The 23,320-nt window shown below is 45.6% G+C and overlaps 1 protein-coding gene across 4 annotated transcripts in view; it reads right to left on the bottom strand.

Annotated features, from left to right (window-relative positions):
* The window catches only part of MICU1 (mitochondrial calcium uptake 1), a 96,976-nt gene that overhangs the window by 52,393 nt on the left and 21,263 nt on the right, over positions 1–23,320 (bottom strand). For 2 of the 4 annotated variants that reach the window (XM_035540253.2, XM_035540272.2), the window contains exons 5-7: positions 16,211–16,394; positions 10,683–10,845; positions 1,914–1,957 (exon numbers count right to left, since the gene is read on the bottom strand). In XM_035540253.2, coding sequence (XP_035396146.1) covers positions 1,914–1,957; positions 10,683–10,845; positions 16,211–16,394 — 391 coding nt within the window. Of the gene's footprint in view, positions 1–1,913; positions 1,958–10,682; positions 10,846–13,898; positions 14,014–14,504; positions 14,719–16,210; positions 16,395–23,320 lie in introns of those variants that run through there. The other 2 variants (XM_035540305.2, XM_035540294.2) reach the window with 2 other exon arrangements.

Here is a 23,320-nt window from a genome sequence, read left to right as displayed (position 1 = left end):
GGACATTACCACGACCCTAACAGCCAGAGGCAGACTCAGCCAGTCCCAAGGCAGCTGTAAGCAGACAGCCAGCCAAACAAGAACCTCTATTTCTTCGCTTCCCACAGAGCACGCTGCTTCCAGGATGTTATTAGACCATGGAAAAATAGGTCCCGGGAGAAGATAATGAAGTCTGCTGCAGTACCCTAAGCCTGCTGCCTCACTTTCAGACTCCCCAGATCAGAGCATGGGCATGTCCAAGCACAGCTCTGACACCTCCAAGTTGTATAAAACAATTTCACTTGTCTACAGGTCAGAGAGGAAGATGGTTAGTGTGTAAGGCTACCAGTGCAAAGGGCTCCACCCTTCAGAGATGTTCACCACGCTGAAAGGCAACAGCCTGAAAGCACGGCTGACGATGCCCAGCCAAGCACGGCACCTCAACCACCAAGCGGGCTTCTCTGCAGTAACTGCGTTCATCACCCCTGATGGGGTCGTGATTCAAGTCCTCGTGCTGAGACACATAAGAACAAAAAGTTGAGTCCAAACTGTTTGCCTTGATCTTGTCCCCAGTATGATAAGAACTGATGGCAGAGTGCTCAGGAACAGAAGAACTATTAGCAAAAAAAAGCGTGGCTTTCAGCGTTTCTGCCCTACAAACAAATCTTGTTTATGTAAAGCCTCAGGGAGGAACAAGACAGCTTGACAAGATAAAACGATGCAAGCGAGCTGATGTAAACCAGCCACAGAACAGAGAAACTTTTGGTACCTTGCAAAGAAAATATGTACTTTATTTTTTGGAAGCTTGAAAAGCAGATATAATGATTTTGGTGGGGGGGAAGAAAACAAGTCTTTGTGATTCAGTTTTTTGCATCAAAACCAGCTGCCAAACGACCACTTTCCAAGTGCCTGGTTTTCATGCAAAATCTTGCTTTGCTGCCTGGGTAAGCAGAACACTTGCACACCACAGGTGACAGGGACCTCAGGTGTTTGATCACCTTTCTTTACCTTTCCCTACTAAATGAAGGAAGACACGGAACTGCAGGCATTCAGCCCTTGCTGCGTTGTATAAAAATCTTTAAAGCCAAGTTTCTTTGTTGAAGCTTTCGGGAAGCGCCTGACGTGTCAGGTACATCACTGCAGCAAGGAGGGGATCAGGTGCTGACTTTGCTTCGGAAAAACGCAAGTTTGATTTCCAGATGATGCAGAGGAAAAGAAAACATTGCTGAAAGCTGCAGTACCAGTACGTGCCCACGGTGATATAACAGAAAACGAACCTGCAGTCACCTGCAACAAGTCAATATGGGCTGGTAGTCCTGGGGCCAGAGCTACCTCTGTACCAGTGGGGTTTATGGTGTGGTTAATCAAGTCTCCCATTTGTATAACAACAGGTCGAATGCTACGCGCCCCATTTACACTACATCAGAGCATGCTCAGCATTTTACCAACACGTATCACGACAGCACAAGCATCCAGAACAGTTGTGTACCACTGCAGAAAGGACCTAGGGTTCAAAAGGGGAATGAAGTGAGGGTATTCGGTGGGGTTGAAATACATGCTTGGGATGCAGAAAGAATCAAGCGTCTCCAGGAAACTGGAGACAAATCTGAAAGGGAAGAGTCAAGTGAGTTTTCCCTGAAAACGCATAGCTTATGGGGCTCTCGGTCATAAAGCAGCAGTGAGGAAATGTGATTACAACATATAATTTCCTGGCGTACCAGTACTTAAAAGAGGCAGAAACATTTTGGTTGTAAACATTGAGTGAAGTTCCCTTTCATAAAAGCATTTCTCATTCACTGTCATTATATAAAAACACTGCAATGCTACCAAACAACGGGAAGCCTAGACAATACTTGAATTTACACCTACATTGAGATAATAAAGAACTCTAGGTTACAAAGGTTATTGAATAATATTTGGTCTGATGTGCTCACCTTCCCGTCATAGCGCTTCACTATGAATTGATCCAGCCCCAGATCTGAAAGAGAAAAGAAAACTATTTTTAAAAAATGGTCTTGGAGCATAACAGCAAGCATTTCTTGTGCTTTCTGGTTCAATAGGGATTAGAAAGTAAATCAGTGTGAATACCATCACTGGGAAGTACAAGGTGAAAGAAATGTTTTAGTCCCTTGCACATTGCATTTTGATCACAAAAGACAAATTCATAGCATCAGAATTCACAGCATCAGAAAAGAAAATCCTCATCTAGCAGGGACTATAGCAGCAAGGCTGCCAGCACCTCTCTCAAGTCTGAAATACCCACCTCAGAAAGGGAGATTTCTGCTGTTAACAGGTAAAGATTTTGCCCACGATGCCCCAACTAAATGCACATTGATAAAACTTTTGTTTTCAGTAACATTTTTTGAATGGTTCACAAATGGAAAAACAGAATCGTTTCCATAATTCGGAATTCTTCATATAAATCCAAGCCTTGTTTGTATTTTCATATCAAATTGTTCATAAGTAGTCAGGTGAAGAGATGCAACTGCATTCATGAGTGCTTTAGCTAGAAGGGTATTTCGGAGGGAGGTTATTTGTACTAGTAAATTCAATCTCATACCATGACGAAAGTATTTCTTCTTACCCCTGTTAAGGGAAAAAAAGCATTTGCGGAGTTAAGGAGCAGAGCCCTCCATCTATTCAGCCATGCCCAGAAGGCTGCACATATACTGACGAATGCACAGATGAGCAAGATCACAAAAACATCAGAAGGATTAATTATTTGAGCTTTGCAATACAAATTCAGAAAGATGCATCCTGAGAAGAGATTAAGCAGAACTCGAACCAAGCGCTTCCAGTAATTCAGGAGCACGAGGGCCAATTTTCAGTTCTCTGAAGAATAAAACCCCTAGGAAGCCACATCCCCTGCATTTTCTGCCACTGTTTATGATAATTATCGCTTGCTCGTTTCAACTTAAATTAGAAAAAAGATGGAAAAACTAAATAAAATCTCTTCTATCTCATTTGGAGGAGCAGTGAGCAGCCTGCTGCATCACCTGTGTGTGAAGGAAGGTAATAAAACACTTCTCATCTATTGAAAAGGTTCATAATGGGTACAGTGCAGAAAATGGAGTTACTCATCACTCCAGCGTGACCTCCTCAACCTTTCTGAACCAAAGCAGCTAAAACTCCCCCATCACCAATTTCAGAGGTCAAGACAGCTGTCAGAGGGCTTTCTGCACTTGTGAATATTCAAGCCGGAAAGCACCTTCTCACCATTTTGTATGCCTGAAAACAGCCAGAAAATTGCATTTTCAAGCACTTTCTGAGTTTAATCTTCTTTTCTTCAGAAGAATTTGGTTCCTCCTCAAAGTTGCGCGCATAAATGCAGTAGGATATATACTGTCACACTTCGAGGCAGGTTTTGTTTAATACAATGTGCTTATACATATATACTAGATGCTACCCTAAAACATATCCCTGACAGGCCAGCATCGTATACATACTCACTGAATGCTAAAAAATGACATAAGTTAAAGACAAAAACAGAAGGCACATCTTAATGGCAAAACCCCTCAAACTGGGCACTGTTAGGAATGCAAACAGGTTTCAAAATGACCCAGAATGAATGGATGTTCATGGAGATGAACGGGAAGAAAAGATGAATGAGGACTTTCTTTGATATATACACAAATCCGTATAGGATTTTGTATGTACATATAGGAAGTTATTAATAAACAGCCAAATAACACCTAAAAAGCCCCAAAATGCAGCACAAAAACGTGTCACTTTTGCTGTCCTTTTCCATGTCGCCGTATCAGCACGCACTGGAAGACAGCATTACATACTGCTAGCACAGGAATATCAGTTCACGTTGGTGTTTTATGCTCATCCTGACTCCCAGCTATGCACAATATCCCTTCTCTGCTGCATTACCTAAGCTCCACACTTAAATTCATCTATAAAATTCCCCTTGCAATAGCTCCTGACCAAGCTAATACAAGAACTGTGAAAGTTGAGCCACAAAGGCATGTGTACGTTCAAGGCACACAGTTTTACTGCACACACTTCCCCTTTCCCAGTATTTTTTTTTTACAGAAATAGCTATGTGTTTTTCTGCAAGTCCTTAATCTTGAAAGTGAACAAAAGGAAACCAAACACGCCTGACACTTGTGTTCTTCCTTCTTTACATTACATACAAAAAAACAAAAGGCTTTTCATCAAAGAATTTTACAGCAGAAATTCAAGGTATGCATAAGGCTGGAAAGCCGATGTGGGAGCCAGCAAAATGGAAGCGCTGCATCAAATCTGAACAAGGAAAGCAAAGAACATTAGTTACTAGATTTCTGTTATTCAAAAGGCAGCGTGCTAAGTTAAAACCACTGCAGGATTCAGTAAACGACATGCAGGCTGGGTTCATGAAGCAAGTATACCCCGGCTGGCCTATTACTGAGGAGCTGCAGGAGCACAAGCTAATAGGCACACTTCACAGCAGAAGAGCTTTTCCAGCACGCACTATGAAGCAGGGGCTGAAGTGCCATTCTCCCAGAAGAGGATTAAAGGATTTCTTCCAGGAGATGACAATGAAAGCCAGAAATTGTTTCAGGGGGATGCCTGTCATTAAATGCCCCTGCTGCTGGAAGGCAGGGCAAGGTGCACCACGAAGGCTCCCAATGGTAGAGGAAGACTCTCCAGTTCGGCTCCAGCGCTCATTTTGGCATGACACAGCCCCTGCACCACACACAGAAAACACCGGGAGCACCCGAGGCATGAGATGGGGAACGATTTTTTGGTACGAAGCCTTCAGCAAGCCATTCAGACGAGGTAATGGACTCGAACTCTACGAAGAGAAATGAAACAGCTCCTTAGCACATTGTCTGAAACACACAGTATCGCTTGAACACGAGCCCAGTATGAACTCATTTTGCAGGCTGAGATTTCTCCTGCAAAGTCATCCCATGCCAAAGCCCAGACCACAGCCTTCCTCAGTGTGATCTCATTACAGCTCCTTAAGCCTCCTGAAGGAAACAAACGCAGAGCTATGACCTATCCTGAAATGCATCTTTTATTTCCATCAAACACCACGCAACGCCTTGCCTTTCACCACGTACCCAGATTATCAGCGCTCCTTTTGCTTACCCAGCCTCAGGTTCTGCAGGAGCCTGAACGACTTGCAATGATTTCCAAATTCCCCTGCCATAGCCCGCTTATTTGTGGTCTTTAAGTACCACTTTGTATTACTGCTACAATTTGTGACAGCACCTAAAATACAATCAGGATCTGCCATGGAGAAGCCAAAGATGTGGCATCACCATTAAGTGGTGCTTCAGGTTAGATTGACACCACTCCATCACCAATATTAGGAATACAGGACTCCGTTCTTAGTCGTTTGATGGCAGTTTCACAGCACTAAAAATAAAAATGTTTCCAAATAAATCAAAATGACTTACTGCCTGCCACGCTGGGGGAAAGAGGCCGGTCAACAGCAGAGCCGTACTCTGTGTGCTTGCTTCTTTCATTTGGAGGTAGGAGGGATGGTTTAGAGAAAGGGAAATAGATATAAAGGGAAAAAACACCGAACAACCTGCTGCTACTCTCATTCAGTTCTAATAAAAACCTGAAGTCAAATGCTTGCTATATTTCTATTGATTAACGAAAATGCGTGTTCCACAGATCCACTCAAAGCTAACTAATTACCATGCCTGCTAAATACCTAACAGTTACTAAGCTCTTCTTGTTACCTTGGAAAGAAAGCTGTAGGCAGCAGCTTATAGATTGCAGGTCTAAAAATTATTTAACAAACGAGCTTTCAGAAGAACGATTAATGTTATGCCAAGGAAACAGTTCAGATGAATTAGAAACCACCATGATTTCCTCTGGGATGCCAACGATTTTCCACTGCGATGGAATAATCTTTTCAACTCCCTCCAGTCTTCATACCTTTGTCAGATTTTCCACATTGTTTGGGTAACATTTACTCGACTGCTTTTCCTTTCCCCCTGGTTATTAGAGCACGGACTCTTTCTTGCAAGGAGATGAGCAAAAGGGCCAATTAAGAAGACTGAGGAGCCTGCTAGCCATGCATATGCAACATGCTACGTTAGGGAAGGAGAAAATGCTGAACTGAGTTTTCCTATCCAAAGCTGTAAGCCAGCTTTGTGTTTCCTATGAGTATGAGGGCTCAGAGATGATCCTGGCCTAAGAAGGATATTTCTGCAGCAAAAACAACGAGCATACCGCTCTTGCAAAGGGCTGCTAGGAGCCAAGTGCCCCGGCAGGAATCAAAACCCAGATAAATAACCACCACAGTTGAGTGTAAGTGATGTTGAGGGAAATTAGGGACACTGCTTGGCTTCCGAAGAGGGACAGTGTAGACAGCTGAGTTCCCCAAACTATACTCAGCTCCAGACAGACATGAAAGCTGCTACACGCATGTTCCTGACATTGCTGGCCAGGTTCACAGCCCTCTGATGAAGCCAAGGAGCAACAGTTTATACTGGAGATACCGGATACCTCCACCCACTGGTACTGCTTCTGTCACTGGCAGCCCCTGGACTCACCTGTTCACCCTCCTGCTCCGTGGAGGCAGCCACCGAGTCACCTCTTCGCACTCACATCCTTTCCCTGCAGACCTCTCCAGTACCAGGGGAAAACACAGACCTAAGTCTCCAGCAACAAGCCAGAAGGCAAATTCGGCACCCCTAGTTTCCTTTTGAGCCTTAGAGATCCTAGTTGCATACATTTAGGGTTTTGTACCAGCCCAAGGAGCCCTTCCCCTCACCACAAGAGGGGGTGAGCACTCACCACAGCTCACAACTGCTCGTTCCACATAACATCGGGTCTGTACGTTAGAAATCGAACTCAAAATAACAAATAAACCACTCAGCTTGTGGCAATTCAGAAGCTACCTTGTGCTCAGCTGTTCTTTAAGTCCAGGTAGCAAAAACAAACCACTTAGAAACCTGGAATTAGGCTTCACAGTCCAAATAACACCTTTCTCCTTGCTCTGTGCGGAATTTCAAAGAATTTCTTCCAGTTCAGCCACTAGAGCTCTACCCTCCCCCATGCATCCACACTGAAGCATGGGATTTTTGCTAGGTGCCAAACAAAACTAGAAGTTTTTTTTTTTTCTTTTTTTTTTTTTTTTTTAAGTCCAGCACCAAGCATTTCATAAGGTGATTCTACGTACTCCAGTGGTACTATACCTGTTGCATGAAGCTGAAATCGAACTATTATTATTTTTTACCTACTTTGTTACATAAACCTACATATTTTTCACAGATTGCACTCTACAGAAATGTAGACCAGGGCCACAATCCTGCTCCTGAACAACGTGGCCTCTTCAATCAACTACTTTGAAGAGATCAAGCCAGAAGACATCAGCTCTATTCCTCACAGCTCCTCTCCTCCAGCACGGCACTGCATGCAGAGGTTGCAGGGCACAGCTGCTGCTTTTGGCACAGCTTTGACAGCGTGTTCCTGGTTCCTTGCAGGCAAAAAGAGAGAAACCTGCCAGGTTCTGCATTTCCAAGACTTCACATTTTTGAGCCACTGCAGAGCAGGGTGGATCCTGAAAGACATCTTTCATGCAGCAGGAGTTTGGGTTAACTCAGAACGTTAACAAGGATGGATGAACAAAACCAGTTTGGGTGTAGCATCTCTTTGTTACAGTGTGCTGCTGTAAGACACAAAGCCTTTTTTTTCTTTTAATCCTTCTCACAAAGACCAAAAACTCCTGGTACTGGCTGGAACAAGCACCAGGCAGGATGCTCACACAGCCTGGGAGCCAAGCCACCTCCCGGGTAGAAGAGAAGGTGGGAGGAAAAAGACAGGACTGCAGGGAGCAGCTATCACTGCCCACGCTTCTGGTGGCGCTTGGACTTTACAGACAGCACAACAACAACTTTTCTTCAAGCAGCTTCCCAGTCGGATGCCATTCTTCTTTGGCTTGTTCTGGCAGACACTTCCCAGTTGGGCAGGAGCGTGTCAAGCACGGCTTCTCTGCTTGCTTGTGAGCAAACGGGAAGCCAAAGCCAGGGCAGAAAGTTTTACTGAACTATTAAGAGGAAGCAATCTATGCGAGCTAATGAGTTAGCATTCATTTTCCCCAAACAAACAAGAGAATTTAAAATTAAGTTGACACTTAATTGACAATAAATCAAACTTTCTCATACATAATCTGTAGAAATTTGTCAGGTGTAAGACCTCTCTGTAGATCAACAGTTTAAAACTAAGTGCAGCAGGCACTCAGATGCACCGTGTTCTTCCACGTGGCTTTTATTCCACGGTATTCGCCCTCCATAAAATAGCATAGACATCAGTGAGAAGGCTCTCGCTGGCAACTGGCAGCTTGTGCGTTGTGAGTCCTTTAAAACTGAACGGATTAGGAACAGAGGAATTCATGTTCAAGGCCTACTGTAGAAAAACACTACATAATACCTCTCACAGAAAACCTTGGGGTCAGTAGGGCTGCAGAGGAGTCAGTATTTCAGTTCCAGCATTAACCTGTGATTACAGCAGACCATGCCACCACCCGACGGAGATTTCCAAGGAGTGCCCTGGGATGAAGGCAGGATGCTCCAGCCCCAGTGGAGGGCACACCCGAGTCATGACTAAGGGAGAAAGCAGCCCCAGCACTTCCTCAATAACCTATGATCCAGATTTTCCTATGAGTCAAAAGTACAGAACGGATGTTAAGTACAAAAATAAATCAGCCAGCAGGTAGCAGTCTTTGTCTTAATGTAATTTCTAGTTTTAAAGCTAGACCTATCTTCTTTTACTACCAGCTTTTAAAACATTTGGGAACAAGGTTATGGCTAGTTTGACTTTACTGTAGCACTAAACATTTTATTCTTCTTGAGTTCATTACATGTTTAAAAATCACTTACCATGATTGGCATGATCTATAGTGCTTATAAGGAACACACAAGCGAGTTTTGTCTGCAAGCAAATCCACAACAGTAACAGTGGTCGGATTTTCAAGCCAACAAGCTGTAACGCTGCCTACACCCAGCCAAGGCCCACTACCTTCCATCTCACTCCACTTTCCAAGAGTGATTCCATCAATCACAAAGGTAATTTCCCTTATAGGCTGCTTTGTGGCACTGACTGGTAGCTCTTGCAGGCACTTAAAGGCCATGATGGGCTTCACAGGGCCATTTAAGCAGCTCACCTAGCCTGAATAATAGTTATGGTGGAAAGTTAGCTGCTCATAGGACTGAAATTTGCTTGTCACCGAAGTAGACGTTGCTGGGCACTCTTCCACATTCTCTGTGCACACTTTGAAAAGCACCAACTGCACGTATTACACAGTAGAAGAAGAGAAGAATCAAATGGCTTAAAATTAAGCATGAGATGGTTTCTATTTTTAAGCAGGCTGACAAAAAATAACTTACATTGGAAGCCTCACACTCAGCCAGGTGCTACTGCAAGTACTAACTCAAAGAGCTTCAGATGTATTTTACACATCTGAAGCTCTTTGAGTAATGCATTTTCAGCATCTCTGAACATTATCTTCTGTTCATTGCTCAAGCCACTCCATCGCTGAAGGTGAAACCAAGTACTTAATATGAAGAACTACTGCCATTTTCAGGACTTGAAGACATTAATATCAATTCACCAGCATGTTTTAACACTAAGGTAATGATGAGATTATTCTTCCTTCCCTCCCGCACGCACGCTTCACATGGTTGTTTTCTAAGCACAAGTGGATGCAGTATTTATTCAGCAGCTGCCACAAGACATCAAACAGTTTCCTAGTTTGTATATAAACCCCACTCTCAGAAAGTGGACATTTGGGGGTTGAGGTTCCTCATTAATGCCTGCAGAGAGAAGAGGAGTTTTAATTTGACAAAACGTGCTTCGTTCTTTGAGATATTTTGTGGGAGACTAATAAATCCAATTCCCTACACCTCACCCACAATACAAGTCTCCTCCAAAACAGAAGATATGCAAAACCCTCCCCCCACCCTGCAAAACCCAGCCTCTCAAACGCTCAAGACAGTTTTTCAGACTAGAAAAGGAGCATCTGCTCTCCAGCCTGTTGCCTCCCAGACCCATCCAGGTACCAGGACAGATGTGCTCCAGCACAGACATCAGGGAATTTGAAGCAGGCAGAGATGAGGCCCACCCTGGCCGGCAGCATCACAGCTCAGCTGGGCATATGAAGCTACCTGTACTCCTTTATTCCTCAATTTCCCTTGCCAAAGCGCCCACCTTTTGTAGGTTTAGGAACAGTTCTTACTGTGTTTCAGTTGAAAGTAATCTTTCTCTATTAAATATGCATGCTACCTTCAGGAGGTGCTTTCTAAGCCCTAGCACTCCAGGGTTCAAAACTCCCAAGAACTCAGAGCAACACTTACAAACTTGAATTATCAACATTATTTGGCAGCATTGCAAGACAAACACTTATAAGCTTGCACAGACACATTGCAGGCTCTGCTGCAGAGATGAGTTTGCCTTGTACGTCAGTAGCCTTCTGCCTTCCTCCTCTGTTCATTGCACCTCCCTTGTCCTCTTGCACTTCATCCCATTGGCATAAAGCATGGGTTGAGAACACCACTTTTTTATTGTGGCAGCAGCCCAGGCACTAATTGGAGAGCAAGCCCCCATTTCTGTGCTGTACGGGTCAACATAGAGACAGATGATACTCAAAAATGTAACTGTTTGATGGGAAATTTGAGGATCAGGTAAAAAGAGACTGCAGAGTTTACTCCCCTTTGCTGGGTTAGTTTCTGCAATCAGCACACACATACATCACTTACTTTCCGGTTGTTTTTCATTAGGTGTTATCGATCTCACAAAATCCTGCGGCGTCATAAAAACCTCAGATTCACCGTGCTCATTTATCACTTTCAGAGTGGCAAAGTATCTGAAGATTTTGTCTGGCGTGGAGTAGGCTCTGATCCTGTTCTCGTACTCCATCACCTGGGAATTAAACGTAACCAGCATGAGATGTGCACAGTTTCACCCCAGACACCTAAACTAGCAGCCTCCACCAGTCTGTGAAGGTTTTGCAACAAGGTTGGGGGCAGCAGCAACACAAATAATGCTGAAAGGGTCAAAAATCCCTATCCTCAGCCTTTGAGGTACCAAGAAAATTGGCATTACAGCTCCCAGTGTCATAGGATTACACTATGAGCCTTCACTAGTGGTGAGTTTTGTTTCTCCTCTGCCATCATGAAGAGTCAAATTAAAAAACCCTGAAGACACTTTCAAGTATAACATAAAAAAGCACTAACATCAAATTGGTTAATCTAAAGCATCTCAGCACTTCTAACCAAATTCGCTGTGTCGAATGGTCTGGTTCATGACTAATATATGAACTGAAAGAAAAAAAAGTCATCAAGAGATGGGAAAGTACTTCCCTTTCAAGCTGGGCCTTGGAAAAAATTACTTGGAGCCACAGCTGGTTGCTTGGTCATCAAGCCTCTTCTGTCCTCTTTCCTATCACCTTGGCAAAACTCTGCAAAAGTGTTTGTTAGCCAGTCTTCTCCACGCTCATTTGCCAGTTGCTACCTCTGCCAGCAGTGATTTTGCACCTAGAACTATTTTCCCCAAAATATATGACCAGAACTAATCAAAGAGAACAAAGATTTTGTAATCAAAATCACGACGACCTAGGGGGAAAAAAGGCACAAAGCCCTACACTTCATTATGCGTTAGAGCAGACTACTTCTCTTATTAGCTTAGCTTGTTGTTTCTGCATTATTATACACCCTGTTTAACAGTCCATCTTGTACTTGAAGCTTTCAGTACTCCTGGCCAAGAGCCATAAAATAAAACAATAAAAAACAACAATCAGCTGGAAAAAACCAGGCAAGATCAAGGGTGCTGCCAAGGCATCTGTAAATAATTTACTCCTTTGGTCCTGTTTCAGCCTTGCCCTTTAACTTGAACAACTTCTCCACCCTGATGTTTATCAGGAAGAAAACACCCTCTCTAATTTTTCATATTTCTAGGACGAAATGAGGCTTCTAATCCCTCCAGGGAACACAGGGCCTTCCTCTCAACACGCAGTGCAGCTCCGCTCTCTGGCAGCCTGTGGCTGGGGGACGAGTCAGAAGGTCCCACCTGCACCCGCAGAGGTACTGATACGGCTTTGACATCATCTCACGCATTCTCCCCACGCCTCCTAACATCACCGTAGCTTTTTTCTCATAATGAAGCCCACCAGGACCACAGAAATACCCTTGCATCAACCCCTACACCAGCTCCCTCTTTCCTCTTCTTCTTTTTTTTACACAACGTTTTTGTCACCTGTTCCTTCTGTTCCCAGCCTTTGCACCTACAAACGTAATCCCATTTTTATTGCCTCAGTCCACAAGGTCCTCTAAGACACGGGACTGAATGAAGACCACTTGTTTTATCGCTGAGTTACCAGAGAGCGCCTATCAGCCAGACGCAGTAAATGGCAACACGCACTTTCCCAGCTCCTTCCAAAAGCTTTTTGCTTAAATCCCCACCTGACAGGCGCCACCTCAGTACGCCAAAGCGATCTTTTGACTTGTGCTCACAGGCCTGCCTCTGACTTTCCCGTAGCATGACCTGACCTTGTTAGGAGTGAAACCGCACCCAACTTGATCAGCCAAAACGCAGATAAGTGCTCCTACCTCACAGTAGGACAACCAAAACCAACGGCAGAACCAGGAGCAGACATGGCAGACCACGGCTGGCAGCTCCCTCCATCCACGACGCCCTTTCCATGCAGCCTGCTCTCCTGTTTGCCTGAGACTTTGCATTACTCCTGATTTTCCAAGCCTGAGGAATAATTTCCTGCAAGGCACAACCAAGTGCTTTCATTTAGCACGTGGGTTGCACCACTTTTGCTCAACAACTCAGCTCGTGCACCACAAACATTACCCTTGGTATTGCTGGCAGCAAAAGCACACTGCATTTTATCCCACTTGACTTCGCATCCACGACTGATCTCTGCTCTGCCTCTGTTTTAAGATCTTGCTGAGATGATACTTGACAGCCTGTCAGGTGCTGCTCTTGGTTTTGGAAGATGGGCTCTGCACTTGTCCCTCTCCCACTAAAGGTACCAAGCCCAACCATTTCCCCCTTCCTGGGCCAGCAAGGTCGCTGCCAGTTCTCTCACCCCAGCCCCAGGGAATACAAGCAGCATGAGGCGGCTCACAAAAGCAATAATGAAGCAGCAGCTTGAGTAACTCGGTCTGGAGAAAAGAAGTCAGATCTAAACCACCTGTTTAGCATCTAGCAGGCTGCTCTCATCACAACTGAAATCACACTTTCCCAAACTTCCCAGAGAGATGAGCAAACACAGCAATCCATCTTCTTTTTGCCCACAGCTGAACTCACAATTACCTCATTTTCGCTAACATCATCTTCCTAACTGGCAAAAATTAGCAAACACACCACGACCGGGCTGAACACAAGGGCAGCTCGTGAAAGGGATGGCTGGGGCTCGCAGAGCATTAACAGCTCGCCTGTTTAAGACCCAGTGCTAAGCACACCCCCATTTGGAAGGTTTTTAAGCTAATTCTAAACAACCTTGATAAAACCATCCTGGACAGCCCTCCTCCACAACCCTCTTGCCTACAAGAGGCTCCAAGACACTTCTCTGGCCAAGCACGCATTTATTTTATTATTATTACGGCATTTCTTACAGAGCACGTACTGGGGAAGGAAGATAAGCAAGTAATCCCTTCTGCTATACGAAGCTGATGCCACTGTTGTGTGGCACCGCTGCAGTTGTGTTGATGCTAAGCTTTGTGTTAAAAGGAAAAAAATCCCATGCAGACATGAAAAATAAAGCTCTAATTAGCATCTGAATTCACCGCCAGAGCACCACCTCCCTGACCGTACAAGAGAATGGGATCTCGGGCTGTCCGGCTTCACTGCACACCGTGGGCATGCCGAGAGGGCTGATTAATTAGGATTCGTTTGCGTTGGGATGCCTACTGGCGTGCACAGCAAAACGAAGTCTCAGCAGAATTAAGACTCCTGAGGCAGCATACCTGCAGAATCCAGCAGTCGCTGTTCAACCGCATCTTGATAAAGGATGCGAATTCTTTTAGCAAAGTAATAAATCAGCCTGCTCACGCCATGGATTCCTGTTCATTAGCCTCTGAACTATAAAAGGACTTCGCTTTTTTCCTGCCCTGTGCAGAGAGGACCTATACAAGCATGCATCACAACACGTGCCCCGGCCTCACCCATGCACTGCCCAGCACCAGCTCCTGTGGACACCCAGTGATTTGTATTTCGGCTTCCTCTTCGCTGAATCACTGCCCAAAATAGCAACGTCACATCTAATTTATTGCCTCATCGGTGATCAACTGCATTAAAAGCAACACTAGGATAACAAACAAGAGTTAAAATTAAGCTTAATTGAAAGTATTTGTCCTCAAGGAAAACCCCACACTATTTTCAGTTAATAACAGGAAGATCTGGAAGGGGGTTTGCTGTGTTTTTTCCTTTTTTTGGTAACAGAGAAGAGTCGGGAATTCCCTAGGTGACATGCATGAACGGCAGGGGAAGCAGCACGCCCTGCAAGCAGCCCTGATTTTGAGTTAGGAGCCAGGGCACACCTCGCTCTGCATCAGAGTAGAGAGCAAACATACCTCCTGGGCTGAGTCACCAGGGCAGCTGCTGATTAAACACCACCCGCAACGGATCCGCTCAAACCCAGAGTTCAGCACCTGGCAGGCCACCGCTCACATCCTGCCTTAAATGAAGCAACAGCAAGACCAGCACCTGGTTCAGAAAAGGCACATTTGGTCTTAGGGCTGGAGAGAGACGGGCTTCTATTTGAAAAAGATTGAGAGACTTGTTTTAATCTGTGTTCTTCCCACGGAAACTGCTGCTCCCAAGTCATGTAGGGACTGGAAGGGACCCTCCACGCCTGGCTCGTGTCTTATTTGGAAAGCAGAGCCACATTCCTCCCCGCCTAGTATGGGAAGGAAAGAGCTGGTCAGCACAGGCACGTCTCCTAATGGCTGGAGTGAGAGTCCTTGCTGGCAAGCAAATGTTCCCTGGCTTCCCCAGCAACCAGCCACGTAAGACGAACCAATCATTATGCTCGCTATACTAACAAGTGCTCTTTTTGAAAAATAGGAGCGCGCAGGAAGGCAGATCGTATCTTTGCTCTTTGCAGCCTGCCTCCATCCGTCGACACTGAAAAAAACACAACAGTCTACTTCTGGCAAGAGTCAAAGTTTTGCTGAAGCTGTCAGACTGCCTGACACCCCTTTGCCAAGGAAATTATGAGGAGCTGAGAACTCACGTTCCCTGGACAATTCTGAATTCTTAGTGTAGTAACTTGCAACATAACTTCACTGAGTTGCCACCAGAATGTCCCAACAGGGAAAGTTCATAGCCCCAGACAATGAAACTTGTATGATCTAAGAACAGGATATGATTCAGCAACTTCAAACAAAACAGTTATTTTTTATGCAAAGCCGTTAAGCCAGCCTACAACAATCCACAATTTAACATATAATGAGATGCAGCCTCCAGGATACGGTCTTAAAAATAATCATCAGGAGCAAACCATACAGAAAAAGAACTGGGAAGAGCACACACTCCTGTTCTCCTCTCTGGCACTGCAGAGATATTAAATCAAGCACAGCCCAATAAAACCAACATCCAGACAGGTTTAAAAAATAAAATATCGCGGCCTGCCAACTCTGTTACAGGACTCTCCATCAGGCCAAACCGTACATCTTGTAATAACAGCGATAACAGATAGTACCAAACGAGTCGTTGGGCACTTCTGAAGAGCCCAAAGCTCTCGGGATCACCCAAGAGTGAACACAGGTCACAAATTGATGGTACAACTCATTACTCAGGCTTCTCTCCTCTTGAAAACACGCCTGATAGGAAAGTTAAATGGGCATGTATTTCAACAACTGTATTTATGTGGAGTAATTAAAGGAAAAATTGAAGCATCCATTTTGGAGAACCCTCCCTTCCACACTTATCCTCTACTTCCTTCCTACACACACTGCCTGTTTGCCTATGAACACCTACACGTGGACGGACTCATAGAGAGAGAGGTGGGCATTTCAACTGCAGGTGGTCCCATCTCAGAGGATGTGTGTGCTGTGTTTCCCAAAAAGGCAGGCTTTGACCCAAAGAAGCTCAAGGTATCATGCCAAGAAAGCAGGTTCCCAAAATACCAAAGTCCCACAGAAAATAAAGACAGGTACAGACCACAAGCCAGGCTCAACACATGCGGTACCAAACACAAATAAGATGCTGTGCACGTTTTCTCCCTTCGCTCACTGCAGTGCAGCAGCTGCAGGTGTAACATCACCAAGTTGCGCACCTTGCGGTCCCTGAAGCCCGAACGTTTCTTCTTCTTCCCCTCTGCCTGAGCCTCCTCGCTGCCCGAGGCGACGGCCTTTCCACCCTCATCGCCACTGCTCTCCTCCTCCTCAGGGTGCTTCGCCTTCTCACTCGGCTCTGTCCTCGTGTCGTGTTTCACAGAGGATGAGTCTTCTGCATAGGCTCTGTGATAAGCAAAGAGAAAACACCAGTTTAGGAAGCTGAGAGGGGTGATAAAGCTATAGAAACCTGCCCAGCTCTCCCTGAATGAAACCTGTTACAGTTCAGTGTGGATGACTGCAGAGCAAAAAAAAAGCAATCTCCCTGGATTATTGAGTGCATTTCCCCACTCGGATCAGATTTCCCCCGTGCACACCGAAAACCAGCCTAATAACCACAGCAACTTTTCTCTGTCCAAGAAAGTTTGAGCAATTCGCTCTACTGTAACCTCTCCCAAAAACTACACAGATTGAGATTGGGAAGGGGATTCAATACTTCCTCTAGCTTTCAATTCCACTTTTCCCCAAAAAAGACCTATATAAAAATGACAGAAGCGTTCCACCACAGCACTGCAGGATTCAAAAAGAACAGGCTCTTTGTTTCAGCATTTTTTTTTGATTTCTAACAGGTGGCAGGCTGTTTTATTTCCTTATCTCCCTCTTCTGTCAGGGACTTCTCTAAATCCCAATGCTTCAGGATTTGCAACAACAAAACTGAAGTCACTCATCCCCCAACTGGGAACGTAGCTCAGCAGGCAGAGCAAAGGACCCCTTGCTGCTGTTCAGATACAAAAACCTTCAGCAACCATCCACAGCCTAAGACAAAACTTGAAGTTGCTCTGTCTGAGCAACTCACAGAATAACCAATTAGCAGGGGGGTGGTTAAATCAAAAGCACGATCAACCCATAAGCCAAAAAACGCCACAGCTTTCCTACGTATTATTGTAAGGCAGTTTATGAGCAGACAGAGCTCAGACATCACCAGCAGAGAATTTATCTTCTCCAAGGATATGCTAACATGTCACAGAGCTAACTGACAAATTATTTCGCTTGCTAAAGGAATCTGACAGCTCAGGCAATCATCCTGGCTTGCCTCTGACTTCAGCTAAGGTGCCTTCACTTTTGCATTCCTGGTGATTTATTTTGGGCTCAACACAGCGTACAGGGCTCACGCTGCTCAGCAGCCTTCAGAAGAGGGCTGATGCTTTGTACTCCCTCAACTATGAACTTGGTTATTTACAACACAAAGTCAACATGGGACTTTATTCAGAAAAGCTGCCTTCAGAGAAAGCCAGAAGCTAAACAAGCTCTTGAAGTCTGCAAAAGGATGTGCACGTTTCATCCTGCCAGCCGCCTGGAAAGCACAGATGCGGTGTGCAAAACTGAACGAAAAATCTGTGTGATTCTCCCCAGCAATACCCAGCTCGGCAGCAATCTCAGCACACCATATTCCAAGAAGAAACAAGGGTTGGTGCTCCTTCAATTAACTTACACGTGACCAAGATAAACAGGACTCACTCCTTCCCTACACCTGACAACTCACCACCAGTTCACGACTACAGGATTAACTGCTAAGGGCTAAAAGTCTCATCCTTCCCCTGCACTGAGGGGAAACAAAGCTTTCTAGAATAAGCTACCAAAGAGCATACTTAGGAACGTGCCATCCTTTCCTTTCTGAAAAGCTCCCGAGTCTTCCTTCGCCAAAAGATTTCCTTAAGACTTCGAGCAAAACACCACCTTCATGACTTCCAATGAACCAAATTCGGTTCAAGTTGAACAGCAGCTTGATATGCAGCGAGCAGCTAAGTGACTGCACGCCCTGCTTCTTCAGGAGCACAGTTACACTCGCACATACCGAACCACCTTCCTTTTCTCAGAGACAGGATCCAAGCCTGGGCCCTCTGTGAGCACCCTGAAGCAAAGAAATGAACGCCCCAGAAGAGCCAGGCAGCTGATCCGTCACTTGGAGCATGAAGTCCATGCTGGCACTTCTCCTGAAGCCTTCCCTGGAAGTTTAATCAGCACTGGCACATCCTCGCGGAGCTGTGGTTTGGGCTGACTGCAGTTTGCTTGAGGAAGCTGTGGCCAGCAGAGGCTAACACAGCGGCACTGCAAGGAAAGCCCTTCTGTAGGGGACGCACCAGTCCTAAGAAGCCCCATGAGAATCTCTTGGGAAAAGGTCCTGGGGACAGAAAAGCAGTAGGAACGGTTGCTTGGCTACACAACCACGCTGCCCTGTATCAAACGTCCTGGAGAACAGCCGTCTCAGTGAAAATGTGCTCCTGCAGTGCTTGACTGACAGTCAGCAAACCAGGGAAGGGAAAGATCAAACTTCAAAACCAAACGTTTTCAGCGAAGCCTATGCGTTCCTTCAATTCATCACGCTGTCAAACCCGTTGGCTACTGTGATGCAGACACAGGCTTTGTGAATACAATTGGCTTTTTTCACCCCCTTTAGTTTATCCAGGTAATTAACTGCAGATGGAACACCTTCCCACCACACAAGCAAAACGAGAGATGAGAATAAAAGCACAATTCAGAGCCTACCTCACAAGCAAGGCTTTAAACCATATGTTATTCCTCACCTCCAGGCCAGACTCCAAACTCCTCGCTGAATTAACCACGGAAGGATCTGCTCTGCACATACAACTACGCGTTTTACATCTGCACAATCACCCCCTGTTTAAGTTCTTGGCTTCCATCACCTGCAACGTCCATCAAGGCTTTCAGTGCAGCTGCCAGCACGGCTGGAAGAGCCCTGCAGCTCCAGTAACACATCCTGCTGCACTGCCATCTGCAAGCGAAGACTCTCCACGTCCCTTTTCGGGAAGAAGGGTTTTCCAGCCCTGTTCCCTCCCTGAGGCTGGTATGCCTGCTCTTATAGCTTCTAGGCAAAAGGGAGAGGAAAACAATAAAGACTCACTTCACTGCGTGCCAAGGTAAGCTGCTAGCCTCTCTCCACAAAGAACACCTGCCCTGCCTCAAACCTTCTGGTCTCCTCAGGTTTTTCCTCCATAATGATCTGAGTTGAAGGCAAAGAGTATTTCCCACCTACTTCCAACTCTCTTCTTTTAATCCTTGGAGAAGGCCAACAACAGAGCCTAAGACTGCGTTGATCCTCGCCAAGGAAAGCCACTTACCCACCACAGCTGACTGCTCAGTGCTCGCTTCTCACTTTGCAAACTGTTCTTCGAGGGAGCCAAACACGTGCAACCATAGGACACGCATCCACGAAGGATCCTGGGACTCATACCAGGGACTGGCTAAATAGCCTACAATTTTACTAATTAAAGAAGTCACAATCCCTCACGTTAAAGTATTTTCCTTCAAGAGAGAAGCAGAACAGTGTGCTGAAATAACAAAGCTTTGTGCCACAGATAACAGTGCTTAGTTATTCTAATCCTGAAGGCAGCAGCAAAGTACTTAGCTACCAGATGCTATTTATTCTGAGAAGAAAACAGGGAATTATTAAGAACTTGGGCACTCAGGAGTCGTCTAAGACCTTGCCATTGAATGAGAAGCACGAGAGAGGAATCCTGACAGCTGTGTTCTTCAGTAGACTGGAGCTGCAATGCTCCATGCATGTAAACATCTCTTCTGGAGACATCCAAGGGAGGTTTAAAGCCAGGTAAAGCTTCAGGCTTTCATACTGAAATGCAAGAGAGAGCAAGCTTTGTCTGGTTTGGAGATACGATACACAATTATGCATCCTCCAAGGATGGGGAGGCTAAGCAAGGAGCTCTGTCTCATCCTCAGCTCAACCCCAATCAGTGATTAGTAGGATATTAACCTAAAATGAAAATCCACAGCCAAGTTTTACAGGACTTTGTCCCTCTCTCAGAACTTTTTACTACCTTGCATCCTTCCTTCCTTAACTCTCATAGAACTTGGCCCTGATATAAGTTTGCACAGAGTTCGTGGCCAGAACTGTAAGGAAAGCACACCAAAATTAAGACAGATTCCAGAGTCTAAGATGAAAAATTAGACGGAGGAGACAGCTCTGGTTACCAGCCACAGCCCAAAGTGGGTCCAAGAACATAAGGAAACAGCAGCATAAACTGCGAGATGTGCACGGCCTTCCTTCCACCCAGCCAGCAGCAGGAACGTCCCGCAGAAAACACTGAAGGTGCCTTCAAGGAAAAGCTGCACCAGCCAGAAAAAAAACAACAGAGAGCAGGGCTGGTTAAGGGTCCTGAACAGCTAGTTCAGGGTCCAGAACATGCTGTGAGGAAAGCTGACCTAAGGAGGTCAGCTTGCTGTGAGAAAGCTGGAGAAGAGGAAGCTGAGATAAGCACAATATACATAAAACAGCCGCTGCAAGACTTAGCTTGGACTGGTGAGGACACGACGTGAAGCAGATTTGCTTCAGGACATGAGGGAAGAGACTTGTACCCACCGGGAAGAGGGAGAAGCCTGTGTACACACACACACACACACACAGACACACAGACTGATTAACGTGAGGACAGGGAAGCACTGAAATCAGCTGCTGGGGAGGATTTATTCCATCAAAGCTCTCTCCATCACCAAAGTGCTAAAAATAGGTGAGACAGCTGCCTGTCAGGAGCAGGCAGGAGGCAGCCAGCCCTGCCTTGGCAGCAGACTAGCTGATTCCTCACGCTCCCTCCCACTCCCCTCCGCCGCAGCCCAGTTTAGGCACTGGTACCAGCACGCAGGCGCAGAAAGACAGGACAGAACATGAGGACACCTCTGCTCCAAGCCCCTTGGAGGGGACTGTTCTGAAGAAAGCGAACCTGAACCATTTTAGGTCGGTCTTACTGCTAACTCGGCTCACACAGGATAACATCGCTCCTTAGAGAGCTCCTCCTGCCAATCTGCAGAGGAAAATAACTGCTTTGCAAAAGGCTTGCTTGGCAAATGGCATCACATTGGTTCTTAGTTCTTAAACCACAAAACACTGCTTAGGTTTCCAAAGGGAGCTCCCCAAGTGGGACACAGGCAGCTGCCCCCAGGCTGCCGCTGACCGATGTGCAGGGCTGCAACTCGGCTCCACCCGGCACGCAGAGCAAATCAAGCCCAGCCTGCTCTCCTCACCTCCCAGTCATGCTCCTCACTTGAAATTCCCTTAATCCAAGTTGTACTTGAGAGGCTGACAGGCTTGATAGGTTTTTCCCCAAGAGCGACAGCTTTCAGTCGCTGCTGCAACTCCCCTCGTGTTTGCTCCTGGGCATGCAGATGGTGCAACGTGGTCCTGCAAGGCAAGATAATTCTGTAAAGCTGCGAGGCTGGCAGAGACAGCAAGCAGCACGAGGTGGGGCGACCATGCGGGCTCAGCACGATCAGAGCTGGTATCCCATTCTCCGTCCCTGGCACTCCGTAAAGACAGCAAGCTCATCACCCTTCAGTCACCAGTCTTCGCTTTCAAGAAAAATAATACCTTAGGTGGGAAAGCAAGGGAGGACAACTCCAATTCTGCAAAGCTTTCCAGGTGCCCTCAGTAAACACAAAGCAGTACACTCGAGGCTTGCACAAACCTGACTTTTACAGCTCAAACTGAGCCAGATGAAGAGACAAGTAAGTGAGATTTGGAATGACAACCACCAACTGCTGAGATTGGTTTTTTGGATATTCAAAGCTTATACCCAAGGGTGAGAGGATGCCAAGACTACAGAAAGATACAAGTGAAAAAACAAAACTTCAGTTCCTGAAAAAGCAGCCCCTGTAGAAACAGGGAAAGAAAAGACACAGGAAGGCTGTGCTCCATATAAACTCCAAGCTAGATACCGTACAGGACTGGTAAGGAACACAAAAACCCAAGCAGGAAGCAACAACCAGCAGAACACGGGCCTTTTATTGCCAAAGTTATCAAAAGCAACAAGGAATGCCTAATAAATCGAGACAGTTTGCTGGGTTATTGGAAGTGACAGAACTATACAAACAAAGGAAGTGTTCACTTGGAAATATAATGGCTTATATTCTGTACATCCTGATCTCCAGAGAGATCCCAGAGGCTCTCTCCACTTAACTATATTACACAGCAACACTACAGACACGTATTTTTCTACCTCACTTTTAGTCACTGTTAAAATCTTTTGCAAAAACATGAAGCTCAGTTTTAACAAAAGTTGGCTGCCAGCTCGTGCCTGACTGTTGTTGACGCTCAGTGATCCTTTCCTCTTTCCAGGTATTGATAACACCAAGTTAACAGGGCTACAGGTGTAACGACAGGCCTGCTAGACTTTTTAATTAAAGGAGGGTAAGAAGAATTTAGTGACAAGCGCATCCAGAAAACGAGTCTTACGCTAAATAATGACATTAATAAATGTCATTTCTGGATGAAATTACCAGTGTTTTTGATAATCACAGTAACATTCAAGCCATAAATGCAAGTTCCCATATGGTATTCCTCTTGCTACTAAGTGATACTGTGATTAATAAAGCAGAGCAACAAAAATCAACATGACATAGCCAAACAGTTACAAACTGGGAATCCAAATACAATCGTTTGATCATCATCGAGTGGCTGAGCTTCTCCCAAGCCCTGACAAGGCCAAATTCCTGGCCGTATGCCACCTTTTATTAATGACCTAGAGGATAAAGTCCCAATATTAAACATTGCTCCTTTTCAGCACCAGCGCAGCCCCTCCTAGGTCGCTGATCAGCCTCCTCAGCATCTTTTTTTCTTCTAAATCTTATCCAATCAAAAGCCACAAATTAAATATTTAGCGGGGCAGAAATAACAAATATTTAGCTTTTTTTTTTCCCCAGAGTCAGAGAACTTACTTCTCACGGGCTACCAAAATGCAGATGAAGTAAATTCATCATAGCCTACACTCCTGCTGGAGGGACAAGCTGGCGAGCTCCAACCTAATAAAAAGCAAAGAAATGGCTGAAAGTGGGCACGAGCTTTCACTGAGCCAGGAACACCACAGAGCCTTTGTCACAGCGCAGGCAATTAACAATTTCCCTAATGTTCAGATTCTCTGCCCTCAATGCTTTCTAGAAATCTAACACTGAGCAGGGTCCTTGCCATGAAGCAGGGGAGCGACAAGCCCCGGTCCATGCAGAGCTAGCAGACGAGGCACGCGGTAATTCGTGGAAGCTGTGCGCGTTACGTGTATTTTCACCTTCAGCAGCCACGTGGCTCGCTT

Source organism: Cygnus atratus, chromosome 7 (genome assembly GCF_013377495.2).
Source record: "Cygnus atratus isolate AKBS03 ecotype Queensland, Australia chromosome 7, CAtr_DNAZoo_HiC_assembly, whole genome shotgun sequence".
Classification (NCBI taxonomy): domain Eukaryota; kingdom Metazoa; phylum Chordata; class Aves; order Anseriformes; family Anatidae; genus Cygnus; species Cygnus atratus.
The sequence above is the reverse complement of the archived record's forward strand: the minus strand, read 5'-3'. Positions and strand labels throughout refer to the sequence as shown.